The 15,760-nt window shown below is 33.2% G+C and overlaps 1 protein-coding gene across 14 annotated transcripts in view; it reads left to right on the forward strand.

Annotated features, from left to right (window-relative positions):
• Positions 1-15,760, forward strand: part of WDFY3 (WD repeat and FYVE domain containing 3) — a 269,816-nt gene that overhangs the window by 147,828 nt on the left and 106,228 nt on the right. For 13 of the 14 annotated variants that reach the window (XM_079153142.1, XM_079153145.1, XM_079153139.1 and 10 more), the window contains 5 exons: positions 4,442-4,899; positions 6,343-6,426; positions 10,979-11,156; positions 11,942-12,156; positions 15,206-15,318. In XM_079153142.1, coding sequence (XP_079009268.1) covers positions 4,442-4,899; positions 6,343-6,426; positions 10,979-11,156; positions 11,942-12,156; positions 15,206-15,318 — 1,048 coding nt within the window. The remainder of the gene's footprint in view (positions 1-4,441; positions 4,900-6,342; positions 6,427-10,978; positions 11,157-11,941; positions 12,157-15,205; positions 15,319-15,760) is intronic. The other variant, XM_079153149.1, reaches the window with a different exon arrangement.

The raw sequence follows: 15,760 nt of genomic DNA on the forward strand, positions 1-15,760 counted from the left end.
CTGATTTTTACCATTACAAGCAAAATAATTCCTTTTCAGGAAAGAATGCATTAGAGTTTTTAGGGGCAAAGGAAAGTAGGGAGGTAGGGAGAAAGAGGGAAAGAGAGAGAGTTAGAGTTAAATGCTAATATGGAAGAGATATCTCAGTTCTTCAAACTATTTTTATAGTTCTTCTTCAAGTCTAATATTTTGTCAGTAATAACAGCCAAAAAAAAAAAAAAAGTGTGTTTACGTTGGCCTTCAAGGCCCTTGTGACTTTTCTCTCTTTCCCTCTATCCCTCAGTTCTTAGCTAGAAATGACCCCTGTAAACAAGGACAGATTAGTGAGAGCAGAAGATTGTATCCTATAAACTCATGTACACGTGGGACTTGCACAGGGAAAGAGCAGTTCTCAAAGAGCTGACTTAGAACTCCAAGTTACACACATCAAAGAACAACATATCAACAAAGAGCAACAAATATTTAGAGAAGGGACAAGGTAAAATAAATGGACTATAGGTAAGGAAGATTGTGGGAAAGCAAATAAATGGTGGGTAAAGACTAGTGAATAAAATTTGTGTGTAGTTTCCCCTAGCACCTTCTCTAGGTTGACAGGGGTCTGATTTTGTCTTTATGATGAAACTTGGTCCTTCCTGGTATTGAAGCGAGGAGAACACCTGTACCTTTGTAAATTTATGTCCTGTTTTTAGACAGATGTGAGGAGGGCAGAGAGCTTTTGTATCTGTTTCTTAATTGCCTTCAACTCAAAGTGATTCTTATACAAATATGGAATACTTGGGGACATCTGGTCTCCTACATACTCCATTCTAGATACAGACATAACAAGAATTGTCTTTGCTTTTATTTGACTAAATTTCTCATCTATAATGAGAATTTGACATTTTTTCTTTATGCTTTTATGTATTTCATTCTGTTTTGAGCATAATGATAATTTCAAGGTTTTAAAAGACAATATGATAATTTATCTCATATTAATATTAGAGAAACATTTATGTATTTGAATGAATTTAATAGATTGCCAATGTTTTTGACATACATTTTCCTCCTCTTTTGGGTACCTTCTTAATTGAATTTGTAAAACATTGGTAGATAGAGGCAACAAGATGTAATTAGTCAATCCAAAATTTCTGGTTAATGTTAACAACTGACTCTTAGCCTGGAAGGTACCTGAGGTACAGTGTTTACTGATTTTCATAACACAAGTGTTCCCACTGAGGCCTGTTGTAGGACTCAAAAGTTGCTGAATATGGATGGAAATACGGATTGGGAGATGTACAATAGCCCCCATTACAGAATATTTCCACATGCATTGTCAGTAGTAAAATACACAAAATACTTAGCAAGTAATGCGTTTTGAGTACATTAAAATAATATACTTGTAAATTCTTATAACTTATTTTTAAACCTTTTTAAAAAATATTTTTATTAATTGTTGATGAACCTTTATTTATTTATTTGTATGTGGTGCTGAGAACCTAACTCAGTGCCTCACACATGCATGTGCTCTACCACTAAGCCACAATCCTAGGCCCTAACTTATTTTTTAATCATAACTGTCTTTAACAACTAACTCACGGAATTCCTGAAAATATGACAGCATGAAATTTTAGTGCTGAAAAGTAGTGGGAGAACTTAGGATCTCAATTTAACTTTCCATTTCTGCCACATTCAGAACTGCCTCAGTGCCTCCATTCAACTGGCATATATCGCGGACTTAAGTGATTTAATTTGTAATTATTTTGTGTACAAACCTGAAATCCCATAATGTATTCTACAGTATAATTCTGCTGACACACAAATTTGAATTGCATACATTATATTAATGCAGATGTAAGTGATAATTTTATCTAATTAACCACTGAGCATTCAGATCTCACTGTAACTTTAATGCTTACTACTTATCATCATTTATTGATTTAAGTAATTAAAGCAATTAAATTGTTCCTGATATTTGAAAGCTTTCAAATACTGAAATTATGCTGTAATGTCAGAGTGCTCACAGATACCAGTTTTGAAGAAGAGATGGATCTGCCCAGAAAGATGTAATAGTACTGAACTATGGATTTACAAGCACTTTTCTTCCTAACCTCTGTCATATCTAACAAACTATATCAGTTTTGTACATTTTACATTAATTCTGAACTACTCTTCCTCATCTATAAAATTAAATTGTCCTGTGCCATGTATATACATTTTGCATATGTCTACATATGTAAACATATGTGTGTGTGTGTATATATATATATATATATATATACACACATATATACTAATGATAGACCACATATACATAACTGGTCCCATATGTTATATTATAATGGAGCTGAAAATTTTCTGTCATCTAGTTATTTTATTGTACCACATAGCCTGGGTGTGGGTGGCCTATATCATCTAGCATTGTATAAGTACACTCCAGTGTTCACACAATGATGAAATCATTTTACATAAAATATGCCTATTGTTAAAGCAACATATGATTATATTTGTTAATTTTTGTCCCAGCGTTTTCAAAGATAGTGGTGGGCTTATGTGCCAGGCACTTTGTTAAGAGCTTTACATGTGTTTACTGTAAGCTAATTTGTTGTTATTGTTTCTGTTTTACAAAAGAGGACACTAGGACACCGAAAGATTAACTGGTATAGTAAAACACTTTAGTGTTGGTGTCAGAATTTGAACCCAGGCTTTCTGTCTAGCTTTTGCATTTAATCTCCAGGCTAGATTGTATGAATTTTTTTTTGTTTTTAAAAAGTCTTGTATTAATATGATTTATATTGCAAGTATAAAAGTGGAAATTTATTGTTTGCAAAATAGTGGAAGGAATATACTGTGATTTTACATTTTATTTACATATTCAGATAATATATTTCCTGTCTTGCAACATAATAAATTAAGGCTTAGGTACACATAATGAAGTCTTTACAGTTTCTGAAGCAGTGTACTTCAAAAAGATGATTATATATATTGATATTTTGATATGTTGCTTTTCCAGTATATTATTAGAAATATGTAAGGTATTTTAATAAAATGATTTTTTTTCAAATGTAATGAGGGGGAAGATGACAAATTGTGTCTTAATAATGGTAGATATCTGTTGTCTTACAAGTACTGAAACAGAAAGGAAAGGAGCCCACTGTGCATGTAAACAGATTTCACATTATAGTTCAAGACAATATAATGTCATGGTTAAGTGGATGAGTAGAGGAGTTAGACTTGCCTGAATTTAAATCGCGCTTTTGCCATTAAATATGCTGTACAGTCTTTGGCGAATTATTTAACCATGATTTGCCTTAATTTCTCAACTGTCAACTGGGAATATAAAATGACTGAGCAACCCTAATCCAAAAATCTGAAATCTAAAGTGCTACAAATTTTTAAACTTTTCGAATGTAAGTATGATGCCACAAGTGGAAAATTCCATACCATAAAACTGTTTCATGTAAAAAATTTTAAAAATATAGCATCACATTATCTTCAGTCTATATGTATAAGGTGCATACAAAACATAAATGGCTTTCATAGTTAGGCTTGGGTCACTTCCCTAAGATATCTCATTATATATATATGCAAATATTCTGAATAAACCTGAAAAACTTCTGGGTTCCAAACATTTTGGATAAGAGAGGCTCAAGTTGTGGTATCTAATACATAGGATTGTTGAGAGGATTAAATAACATGATGCATGAAAGCACATAATGCCTAAAACATGGTAAGTGCCCAGTAAAATATTAGGTGATACCATAATGTGGTATTTTTAAAATAAGCTAAGTTAAAAGTATGACAGTTCAATAAATAACTGATAGTTATCAAAGCTTGATTTACTTATTTGCTTTAGGTTTTGTTTCTTACTGCTTATAGCTGTTCTGGGAAAGGGCATATTTTTATTTCTCACAATTCATTTTGCAGAGAGAATGTCTAATAAGTTCTATGAAGTGAATCTTTTTTCAAAGACATGAGAATATGGGCATTTCATATGAAATTAAAAGACCTCAACCTTATCCACTCTGATCATCGCTCAAATTCCTCCTAGAATAAATCAGTTTATGTATGCATACATAGTTTTAAGGTTTGTAATGGTATAAAATTATACTAAAATATTTATTTTATTTATTTAATAAAATTACTTTGTGAAATCACTGAATTCGTTGATAGCATCATCAACTACAGACAAAATAAGCTTTTTAGCCAACATTTAGATCAAACCTCATTCTATCAAAAAAAAAAAAAAAGTAGGATAGTGTTACCTGAAGTTATCTTCTGACTCTAATATTGACATTTTTTAATCAACATAATATGTGATGTGGTTTATTGGATAAATGACAATAGCATTTATATCAGATGTTCCCAGGCTGTTGTTGTCCTTTGATATTTATACAAAGTAGCTTTTGACTTGATTTTTTAAAAAATTTTAATTATGTTTGTTTTTGTCTTTTGTTCCCTGCAGGCCCTCCTTTCAGTCCTTCGAGAAAGCCATCGTTCGAGAACAGTTTTTAGGAAAGTTGGAGGATTTGTGTACATTACATCCTTGCTTGTTGCTATGGAAAGATCTTTGAGCTCTCCCCCAAAGAATGGCTGGGAGAAAGTGAACCAGAATCAAGTGTTTGAACTTCTCCACACGGTGTTCTGCACATTGACTGCAGCAATGCGCTATGAGCCAGCCAACTCTCATTTCTTCAAAACAGAGATTCAGTATGAGAAGTTGGCAGATGCTGTTCGATTTCTTGGCTGCTTCTCAGACCTAAGAAAAATAAGCGCCGTGAATGTCTTCCCCTCAAACACACAACCATTTCAAAGACTGCTAGAGGAAGACGCAGTCTCAGTGGACTCAGTGTCACCCACTTTACGGCACTGCAGTAAACTCTTTATTTACCTCTACAAAGTAGCCACAGATTCTTTTGACAGGTATGGAGGTCTTCCAAATTACAGGGTATACTCAGCATTAATGCTCCACATTAAGATTTGAATTATGTGTTAATCCAAAGGAAAATGAAAACAAATGAATCATCTGTCCTGTTTGCTTGAAGTATATCACTTGGGAATAATGCCATTGACATCATGCTAAGTTTTTTAGCACAAAAGTTTATTTGTAAGTTCAGGTTCAGTTAGCTCTTACTGCACTTAATGGAACAGTTTCCTTTATTAATGAATTTCTATGAAATTTCCTTTATTAATTATGTTTACTATTCTTTTTTCCCCTCTTAAAAAACATTAGGTGCAGCAGATTTAGATACTGGTTATCAACAGGAGAATATGCTTATAATTATACTTATTTCCAGACAGATGGCAGATAACCTGTCATTCTCAACATTTCATAATTCTTGAAAAATGATATCGCTTTGTGAGACATGTCAATGTCTTGAATCATTAAGTTCAGGATCCTTCAGAGTCATTTACTCTTTCCCTCAGTAAAGAAGTGCTTAATGAAAACCTGCTGCATGATGAATCATTGTACATTCTGTCATTCAGGATTCAGTTCTGTACAAGACTGCCTTGGTCCTTGCTGTCCTTTAGCTGATAATACAGACACATAAATAATTATAATGTATTGTGACAAATTCTGTGATGGGGAAAATCCAGGTTTCTTAAGTAAGAACATTGGAGAGCCACTTCATCTAAATCACTGTTTTGAGTGCTTCTGCTGTGCTTTCAATTAAGTTCTCACTTTGAAAATAATGTAAGAGTGATCATGCTTCTAAGTTACCTGTTCTAAGCATTATCACTTTTAACAGTTACCATAGTTTTCTTTTATAAGTGAATTATTTCTAAATTGCACCCATAAATAGACTAATATAGAGCCTCTAAGAGGTTTTGTATTCTTTAACATGGAATATCTACTTTTAAATATCTACTGAGATATTTCTTGCTTCTTAACAATACTTCTTAGTCTTTAATAATTAGATTTGAAAATCCAAGTGTTAAAAGAAAAATTGTTTCCCATGTTTTTCCCATCTTGAAAGTAAAATTGCATATATACACTTAATTTCCAGGAAAACATGGGATTGTGTGATATTGTAGGAATAAACTCTGTAAATCTGTGTAATCAGATTCAGCTTCTGTTTTCTACTTATCCTAGTTCTTATACCTCATTTTTAGTTTTACTTATTAAAAACAGGCCTACAGTAAACTGTTTAACAAACACGTTAAATGTTCACATTAGTAGGGATAAGCATGTGCCTTAAGCATGCTCTTCTCTGTCACTCAGTGCATGAGGTGTAGTCTTGTTCCTCATTCCTGCTGAATATGGAGGATGCTCCTTATTAAACTTTCTTGTGAAACTAACCACCTGCCAACCTGGTGCTCTCTTCTAACCTCTCTAAACCACCCTGTCTGTTTTGTCGTCTGTAGTCGTGCAGAACAGATTCCTCCTTGCCTGACAAGTGAGTCTTCTCTCCCCTCTCCTTGGGGGACACCAGCTTTGTCAAGGAAAAGGTACTGCTCTTATAAGAGAAGTCATTCTTTATCTGTGTGGGGTTTTCCTGTGCTTACTTATGTGTTAATGTGGTGATTGTGTTTGTAACTTCAGAGGGTTTTTGGTTTGATTTCTTTTTATATTTTTTAGGTTTCAAGATTATTAATTTCCCTTTGGTATATTAATGAGAATAAAATGTGTGCTATGAAACTATGAAGGACCTGTAGGTTTTATCATTCAGGTTAATTATTTAGTCACAACTACACATTTTGTTTTTATAGCAGGCATATCACATATTAAAAATAAGTTAGAAATGAGGATGCAGTGGCTCTTTAGATACTCTCTACTTTTTCTTTTCACTTTCTTTCTTGTTGGGGGTCATTCTTTGGTTTTACTGTTACTCCAAAATGAACTCATAGCACTGAAAGTAAATGTATATTTTCTTAGTCAAGCTCAACCAGTTGAAATATGGTTCCATAATGGAGATTTGTCAAAGCTAAACTTCAAAGTGAAGAAGAAAACCTACCCCAGTTCTTACGTTCATCTGTTTCATGTAAATCTGTAAGCTACCTTGTATGTAAAGCTTATAAATCTAAAAAAAGCAGTTGATTAACAAAAGTACAATTAACATCCATTTAAGATTTCATTTGCAACCCGCACTCAGAGTGATTATAGTCCTTGCAGTTGACATCAAGTAAGTCTTCTTTCCTCTGTTTTCTTCAAGTCATTAATCTTTTATAGATACCTCAAAGTGTAGCTTTTGAATATTGAATCCTGAGAAAAACATATAAGTATATTGTTCTAATCTTAATACTTTTGTTCAGATTTTTAGACTGGAATAATGATTGTAGTTAGTGCCTCAAAAATATTTATCACACATTCTGTTTTTTAGCATGGAATACAGGCAACCTTCTATATCTATAGGTTCATCCAACCTCAGATTGAAAATACTTTTTAAAAAATTGTTGTAGTGAACATGTGCAGACCTTTTCCTGTTATTATTCCCTAAACAATACAGTATAACAACTATTCATGTAGTGTGTTAATATTGTATTAGATATTATAAAAAAAATCTAGAGAGGATTTAAAGTGTGTCAGAGGATGTGCTAAGGTTATATGCAAATACTGTGCTATTGTATGTAAGTGCTAAGTATCCATGGATTTTCATATCCACAGGGGGTCTGGGAACCAATCCCCTGGAAATACTGAGGGTTGACTATATCTATAATAGTATTCATTTTGTAGGTGGAAAGACATAGTTTCCTTTCCTCTTAAATTTATGCTGGGGCTTACACCTCATTATAGTTAACAATGGCATTGTTCAACACAGCCTTAAATGAATTTAGTATTATACATTTTATCTGTGCCCCCAAACTACTATTTCTTTAATTCTTTCTTTTTTTTTTTCCTCCCTCTTAATGGCCATGCTAGAGATTAAGCCCAGGGCTTCTCACATGCCAAGCAAGTGCTCTACCACTAAGCCACATCCCCAGCCCATGTCTCTTTTTTAATTTTTTAATAACTGATCCTAATTCAAGAAACTAAATAAATTCGAGTTTACTTAGTATAGCTTTCTGTTGCTAAAATGAATAAGGTAAGAGATTTCTATGTTTGAAAACTAATATGTGCTCACTATCCCAAAGAACTACTGAATACTAGAGAAATAATTTTAATTACTTAATAGTTTAAATTACTAAAGATTATAATTTTAAAATATAGTGATCATATCATAAATGGTAAAGGGCTAAAAATTGTTTTGTTTAAAGACATTTAGTACTTTATAAATATTAACAGATCCAAAAGAGAGAGATGTACAGATTAAAGAAATACATTTTTAAAAACATCCTTTAGAACTTCTTGTATTTAAATGGCGATTGAACAAGGGAAAACATTTTATTCCTTGGCATAATTATTTATGGCTTTAAATCAGAAATGTTTTCTCATTGCTTGCAGTACCATTACATGTACAAATACCAGGTCTTTAAGTGGAAACCATTGCTGAATTAATAGTTAAATGAATCTCCTAATGCATGTGAGTTCTCCATCAGTTATATTGATGCTGTACCAAAGATGAGAAGCCCCTAATATTGTTCATGCTAATACCATTCATATTGACATTTTCAGGTTATTATTCTAGTCAGGTTGTATACATTTTATTTAAAAATAAAAATCATAAATGAGTAAATAATACATTGTTTTTACTTAACAAATTCAAATAAATTACCTTTTTAAATTAGAATTTTAATCACACTATTTCTAGAACTTCTCAAAAAAAATCACATCAGTTTATGGGCATCTTTTTCTTTTAGCAAAACATGATGCTTTTGTTTTGTTTTGTTTGCAAAAGGAGAAAATAGTGTTGTACTGTGTTTTTATAACCTGTAGAACATTCAGATACTAAGGAAGAGTTGAATTTGTGGTATTTGTCTGACATGTAAAATCCTAGAGAGTTTTCTCTAGTTATTTTAGAAATTGGGGAGAAAGATCTAGCCAAATTATAGCTAAACAATGTTCAGAGTTAGAGGAAGTGAAAACAAAATACAATATAATCAAAACTATTCCAAATAGATCTTCCATGGAGGAAAAGATTATAAGCACTTGTTACTGTGTGCAAATATGAAGTCTATTATTCAGTGTCTCTGCACACTAGATAAAGCAGATTCAGAATTTAAACATTTAACTGTATATATCCAAAAGAGGTAAATGAGTCTTAAATATATGAGAATTTAGGTTGAAATATTAAGTAGCAGTTTTTGTAACTTTTAAAAATAAATTCAGCATAAAAATTTACTGAATTTTGAAATGTCACTTGTTCTCTCTGCCAGTGTTAGCTCTTGCTTGTGAAGTAACTATTTAATAAGTCTACCATAATCCATAAATTTAAAAAGTGGTAGTACCTATGCTAATACCTATGGGGTTTAATAATAATTAAGGTTGTTTTGCCCCTGTCATAATATACCTAATTTTAGTTAAGTACCAAGTTTTAGATTTTAACAATGTTTGCAGTATTTTTCTGGTTTTAAAATCACATAATTCCTTCATGAGAATATTATTTTCTTAAGATTTTAAAAATCCACCACTATACTAGTTATATATTAGAAAAGAATTCAGTTTCCAAAGACGTTAAAGGTGTCTTTCTGGTTTATCCATACTTTAAGTTCTAATCTGGATTAAATTTTGTTACTTTAGTAATAGGCTTGAAAGTAAGTATAAATTCATTTAGAATCTGTTTTTCTCAATTTTGAATTACTTTTCATGCGTAATGAGATACTTTTTATGAAATATCTGAAGTGAATGGTTGGGAATTCCTGTGAGACTATAGAGGAATTATGAATCTTTTTTTTCTGGATGGATCAAAATATTTTAAGGAACAAAGGGAGCAACATAGAAGGATGCCTGTAAAGATTAGAAATTTATTTCTTAGTAAGTTTAGAAATTAAATTTTTCTGAATGGAAAACAGCAACATACAGGGAGTGAAAACATGAATGGGTAGAGGATATGCTTATGACTTTTAAATAAACTAGGAGAGTCCATGTGCTTTTTTATAAGTGAAGCCGAATGCTTTCCTAGAATCTCTGTTTAAAAGAGAATGGTGCTTTTTTTGAAAACATGGTAGTTGCCAATTCTTTGCTACTAATTCACTGATGTAAAGCGTCTGTTTCCCAGACTGCTTTCATGCCACAGAGCTGAAACTGCACTGCTCTCAGTAACAGAGCTCAGCATTAGACAAATTATACTGAGACCAACTCAGAACAACAAGCTCCCATGGACCATAGCAACAAGCATCTGTTTCCTAGTGCCAAGATTCATAAATTGTAAATTGCAAAATTCATAAATTGTAGCTTAATAGATGAAATAGAAAAGAGACACCATTGATGAGAAGAAACATGCCCATTCAGGACATGGGTCCCCTTTCTAACTAAAAAAAAAAAAAAAATGTTGCATGAAATATGCCTTCTTAAAAAATTGAAATGAGTATTTTCAGTGGTAGTAGAAATTGATTTAAGAGTGATTGTATTCTAAATAATATAAAGAAAAACTTCCATGATGCTTAATATGTTTACCCTCAGGTGGCCAGGTCTCTGAGCCAACTCTGACTGAAGTTACCCCAGTTACAGAATAAGCCATTTGACCTTGTGTTGCCCATGAGTTAATGAAGGATTAAAAACACAGGCAGTTGCAAAAGAAAACAATCTCATTAAGAGATTAATTTAACTTGATCACTCATCAAATATCATTTGAACTTTGATCTCTCTAGAGGTTTGAATCTATGTCTGTGATATTAGCTATTCTTTACATCTAAAATAATGCCATTCTTTAATGAAATAACCCAAATAGTAAATGGTAAAGATAAATTAGAGCCAAGAAGAATCGATAGTTAAATTATCTATATGTGACTCATTGAGAGTTGATAATATATTGCTCTTTTGTATCCCGACCGTAAAGTGTTTGTAACCAATCCCTGAATTGTAAGGCTTTTTGCTTACCAGTGAATAAAAGTAACAGAAGATGAAGAAAATAAAATGAGAATGTAGTCAGAATTAAAAACCCTTCTTTCTTTCTTTTTACAGGCATGCATATCATTCTGTTTCAACTCCCCCTGTCTGCCCTGCAAAAAATGTTGCTGACCTGAAACTGCATGTGGCAGCATCCTCTCTCCAGAGCTCCGACGCTGTCATCATCCATCCTGGAGCCATGCTTGCCATGCTGGACCTCCTGGCCTCTGTTGGATCAGTGACACAGCCAGAAGTAAGCTTGGATATGTTAGTTCCTTCCCATCTTTAAAGAGTGAAAGGAATGTGTGTGCATATATGAGCTGAGGGGTGGGGGAGGACAGGAAGAAGAAAAGTGCTATGAAATGTTATCACATACTAAGGTAGGAAAAGGAAAAAAAAAAACTGCATTTTGCTATTTGAGTCTTATCTTCCAGTATATGTAGTGTATGTGTATATATCAGAATACAATTCATATGTCACAGGCAACAAAGGTGGTTACTTTTGAAATTGAAATAATTGTTTCTCCTGCTTAGCAGTGGGAATAGTTAATGAATGATAAAGAAAGAAAAATGACCAAAGATACTACATTGAGCTATTTAACTGTTTTGGCTTATAGCACTCAAGATGAGTTGGAGTCTGGGGAACTATTCTCGTTCAAATGTTGTATTGGCCTCTAGGGCCTAAAATGTCACAGTGTCTTCCTTTCAACTATTTAGCTATTAGAGGAAAAGAAAAAGCCTATACCTACTATTTCTATAAAAATAGAACTACTATTAGTTATATAGTCATGTAGTCCAAAAGAATTGGAAGAGTGTAGAGTCGGCTATGTGTGCTTCTAAAAGAATTAAAGTAACAAATTTTTGCATGTCTCTGTTCTAGAAGTGCTGTATTACTCTAATAAGACAGTTATTTAATTTACTTGAATGTATTTTGAAACGTCTAGAGACCTTATATTGAAAGGTGTGCTTCAGATAGAAAGAACTGTCACCTATATTACTAAGAATGCCATGGTGACATGGATTTCTTTGTTGACTTTAGCATGCTTTGGACCTTCAACTTGCTGTGGCAAATATTTTACAATCCCTGGTGCACACAGAAAGAAACCAGCAAGTCATGTGTGAAGCTGGTCTTCATGCACGACTGCTACAGAGGTGCAGTGCTGCCCTGGCTGACGAGGACCACTCTCTGCACCCACCCCTGCAGCGCATGTTTGAACGCTTAGCCTCCCAGGCCCTGGAGCCCATGGTGCTGAGGTCAGTAAGTCTCTTTTTCACAAAAAATTGGCCACAATTAGTCATGGCCATTCCTAGAGTCTTCATGATTCAAGAGTTCTCACTGCGGCAGGCTCATTCAGTTACCTGCAGGCAAAAGAAAAATGGACAAAATACTTAAAACACAGCATTTTGAAACAAATCCTCTTATTGGTAAACAATGTTTCTGTCCATTTGTTATTTCTTCTACTTGAATCTAGCAAACTCCTTTTCCTTTAAAAATAAAATCATTTTAATTTTGTATAAGACTTAAATCTATATATTTAAGAACTTTTATATGTAATAACTTATCAAAAGGACTTCTTAAACTTTGTATTTTGAAATAATTATATATTCACAATAATTTGTAAAGGTAGATCAGAAAGGTTCCTTGTCACCTTCGTGTAGTTTCCTCCAGTAGTTAAATCTTACATAACTATAATATAGCATTAGAGTCAAGAAATGGATGTTGGTATGATATATCTGTGTATGCACGAGATTCTCTCTAATTGTATCCATGTGTAAATGTATGTGACCACTACACAATCCATGATGTCATATCTCCCTTTATTTTCATACCCACTCCCTTATCTGCCACCATCCCCAAGCCTTGGAAACCTACTGCTCTGCTCTTTATTTCCATAATTTTGTCTTTTGAGAGTGTTATATATATCAGATTATGTGGTGCATGACCTTTTGAGATTGGCAGTTTTCACTTACCATAATGTTCTTGAGATGCATACAAGTTGTTATGTGTATCAATAGTTTTATTGCTAAATAATTTACTCTGTTGAGGCTATACCGCAGTTTGTGAATCACTCAAAAGTGTATTTTTGAAAACTTCTTATAATGCAAGAGAAACAGTGCTGTATATTTTAGACATTAAACTTGCTGGTTTTAAAACTTTTTTCCCCTACATTTTTCTTGAAATTACATAGCTAAATAGATTTAATACATAAATCCTTGTGATCTTTCTTATAAAAATATACTCATTTTATCATTTTGGGACTATATGCTGATCTCTGCATTAGATTATTTTTATCTACTATTAAAGTATTCCTGCTGTATTACACTGCATTATAAGTGTTCTTAAAAGTGGTTAAAATTTGTTATTTTTTAAACTGTCTACAAACAAATGGTGGCTTAAGAAAAACATACATAGCAGACATTTGTCAAGCAGTGTCGTATCAGTGTGCTAGGCCTTGATAATACCAAGACAAAAGACAGTCACACTCCCCTCATTCATCTGCTGGTGGGTGTATTCAGTCTTACAGCTTTGAAGATAACATTGATATTTTCCCACATCCTTTTTGATAATCTGCTACGATAAAAGTAGAGAGATTGGAGAAATTGTCTCACACCTAATGCTAATATTTGCCAAAACAAATAATTTATACAACATAGCAAGTAAACAGTAAACGGTGAAAATCAACCATTTGCATATGCTCTGTTCTCACAGTGAATGCTTGGAAAAAGTCAAGTGATGAGCCATAGATTGAGAAAAGGAAACAAATCCCCAATTCTCTGAGAAAGGGGTGCTCCTTCTCCCACATCAAGGCTTATGTGCTCATAGCGCTCATCTTTTGATAATTATGAACCATACATAGACTATAAACTATTTGTATGTAATATTCTACAGGCTACAGGTACTTGACTTTTTAAACCTTCTTTTCCTCTGTGACAGAGAATTGAAAATACAGTGATGTATTCTTTTTTGTATATAGTGCCATAAATGACAGAATACTGTAATATATAATTCCTGGACAATTTATTATGTCTCTGTGCAGCACATTTCAGGAGGACATGCTCCATATACTTTATATTCTAGTTCTTCATAATAGTGGATATCTTTTCCATGCTTGAAATAAGAACAGAAGCAGCTTATTTGTAAAGATTATAGATACGTAATATTCTTTATTCATTACTGTCAATTCCTGACCTAGAGATATGAATTATCCATTTTTTAAAAACCTTTACTATATGTTAGGCACTGGGGAAACATTGGTAGACAGAAAAAGAAAAATTTGTGTTCTCAAAAAATGTATATTCTAATAAGGAATACAGTCAAGTAAGAAGTAAGTGGGAAATTAAAATGTTGTATATTCAGTTCTATAAGAGCAGTGTTATAGAGTTTATATAAGGGCAGCTACCCAGACTCTTTTCGAGGGTGTCTCAGAGGAGACTCTGTAGAGGAAATGACAGTTAAGAAGCAAATTATGGAAGGGAATTAGCCAAATAAGGGAGAGGTGGAGAAAAGAATATTCTCAGCAATAAGAAAGGCAAATTTGATGGTCCCGAGCAAGATAGGAATGTAGCTTTTATAGGGAGTTAATAAGCATTTAGTACTCCTTGAGAACAATATATGATTGGGGAATGAGGGCAGTGAAATTGAGGACCAAGGTAGAAATCATCTCGTGTGTGGTACTGTGTACTAGTCATTTTGAGGAGTTTGGGTTTCCGTCTACTAAGATTGAACAGCCATTGAGAGACTTAAGCAATAGAGTGACATTGAATATATTTTAGTTTTGAAAGATACTAACTATAGTGATGAATGTATTGAACTGGGACACAGGAGGTGATTAAGACTCTCCTTCAAGAATACAAAAATATTGTAATTGATCTGGGTGATATTAGGAAGGATGAAAAGACAGCAGATTTAAGATATTTTGGGGGAGTAGAATCAGCAGAATTTTCTGATTTTCTGAATATGGAAAGCCTGAAAAAGAAGAAGAATCAAAGCATATTTCAGTGAGATGCAGAACATCTGAAAAACTATAGTTTAGGTGAAAGTTTGGTTTCAGACATAATTGGAGTTGAGATACTTCTTAAACATTTTTGTTAACTTTTGAATTTTGAAAACTACATAGTGGATCTTATAGGTATATGGTGATCAGATGAAATTAACATTGTACATCATTTCACAATAACTTTGCATTTATTTTGTATTTTAACTAGTCTGTTGTGATTTGTTAAATCCTCTTTCTTGTTTGTATTTGGTTTCTGAATTATATATAGTCTCAGTCAAGGAATAACTTTGCTGTTTCTTCTTTAGAGAGTTTTTACGTTTGGCAAGTCCTTTGAATTGTGGTGCCTGGGACAAAAAACTCCTAAAGCAATATAGGGTCCATAAACCAAGTTCATTGTGTTACGAGCCAGAGATGAGAAGTAAGTTGACTTTTGACATTCTATTTTTTGACTTCCTTTATTTGTGAAAATCACACAGTGGATGAATACTATTTCAAGTTTATAAAAAGAAAGAAAAGTCTTGTTGTTAGTTGTTATTTAAACAGAGACACACAGTCAAGTTGATTAAGTGAGCACAAGAGCAGTAGGGTGGGGGAGGAGTGATTGGTGGTGTTAGGATCCAGAGGAGATAAGAGCTGTGGGCAGAGTGAGCCTCAGTGTGGGAGGAAGAGCACCCCTTTCTCAGTGGACTAAGGATTTGTTTCCCTTTCTCAAGTAGCCTTTGCTGCCTGAACTGGGGAATGGTTGACTGGGTTATTATTACCAGGCTATCGATTTTCAGGACACCTGCTGCAGCAAAGACATAGAAGACAGGAAATTAGAAATACTGATAAAGACAGTTAAATTTACACACCAAGGTGTG

Source organism: Sciurus vulgaris, assembly GCF_902686455.1.
Source record: "Sciurus vulgaris genome assembly, chromosome: 9".
Lineage (NCBI taxonomy): Eukaryota > Metazoa > Chordata > Mammalia > Rodentia > Sciuridae > Sciurus > Sciurus vulgaris.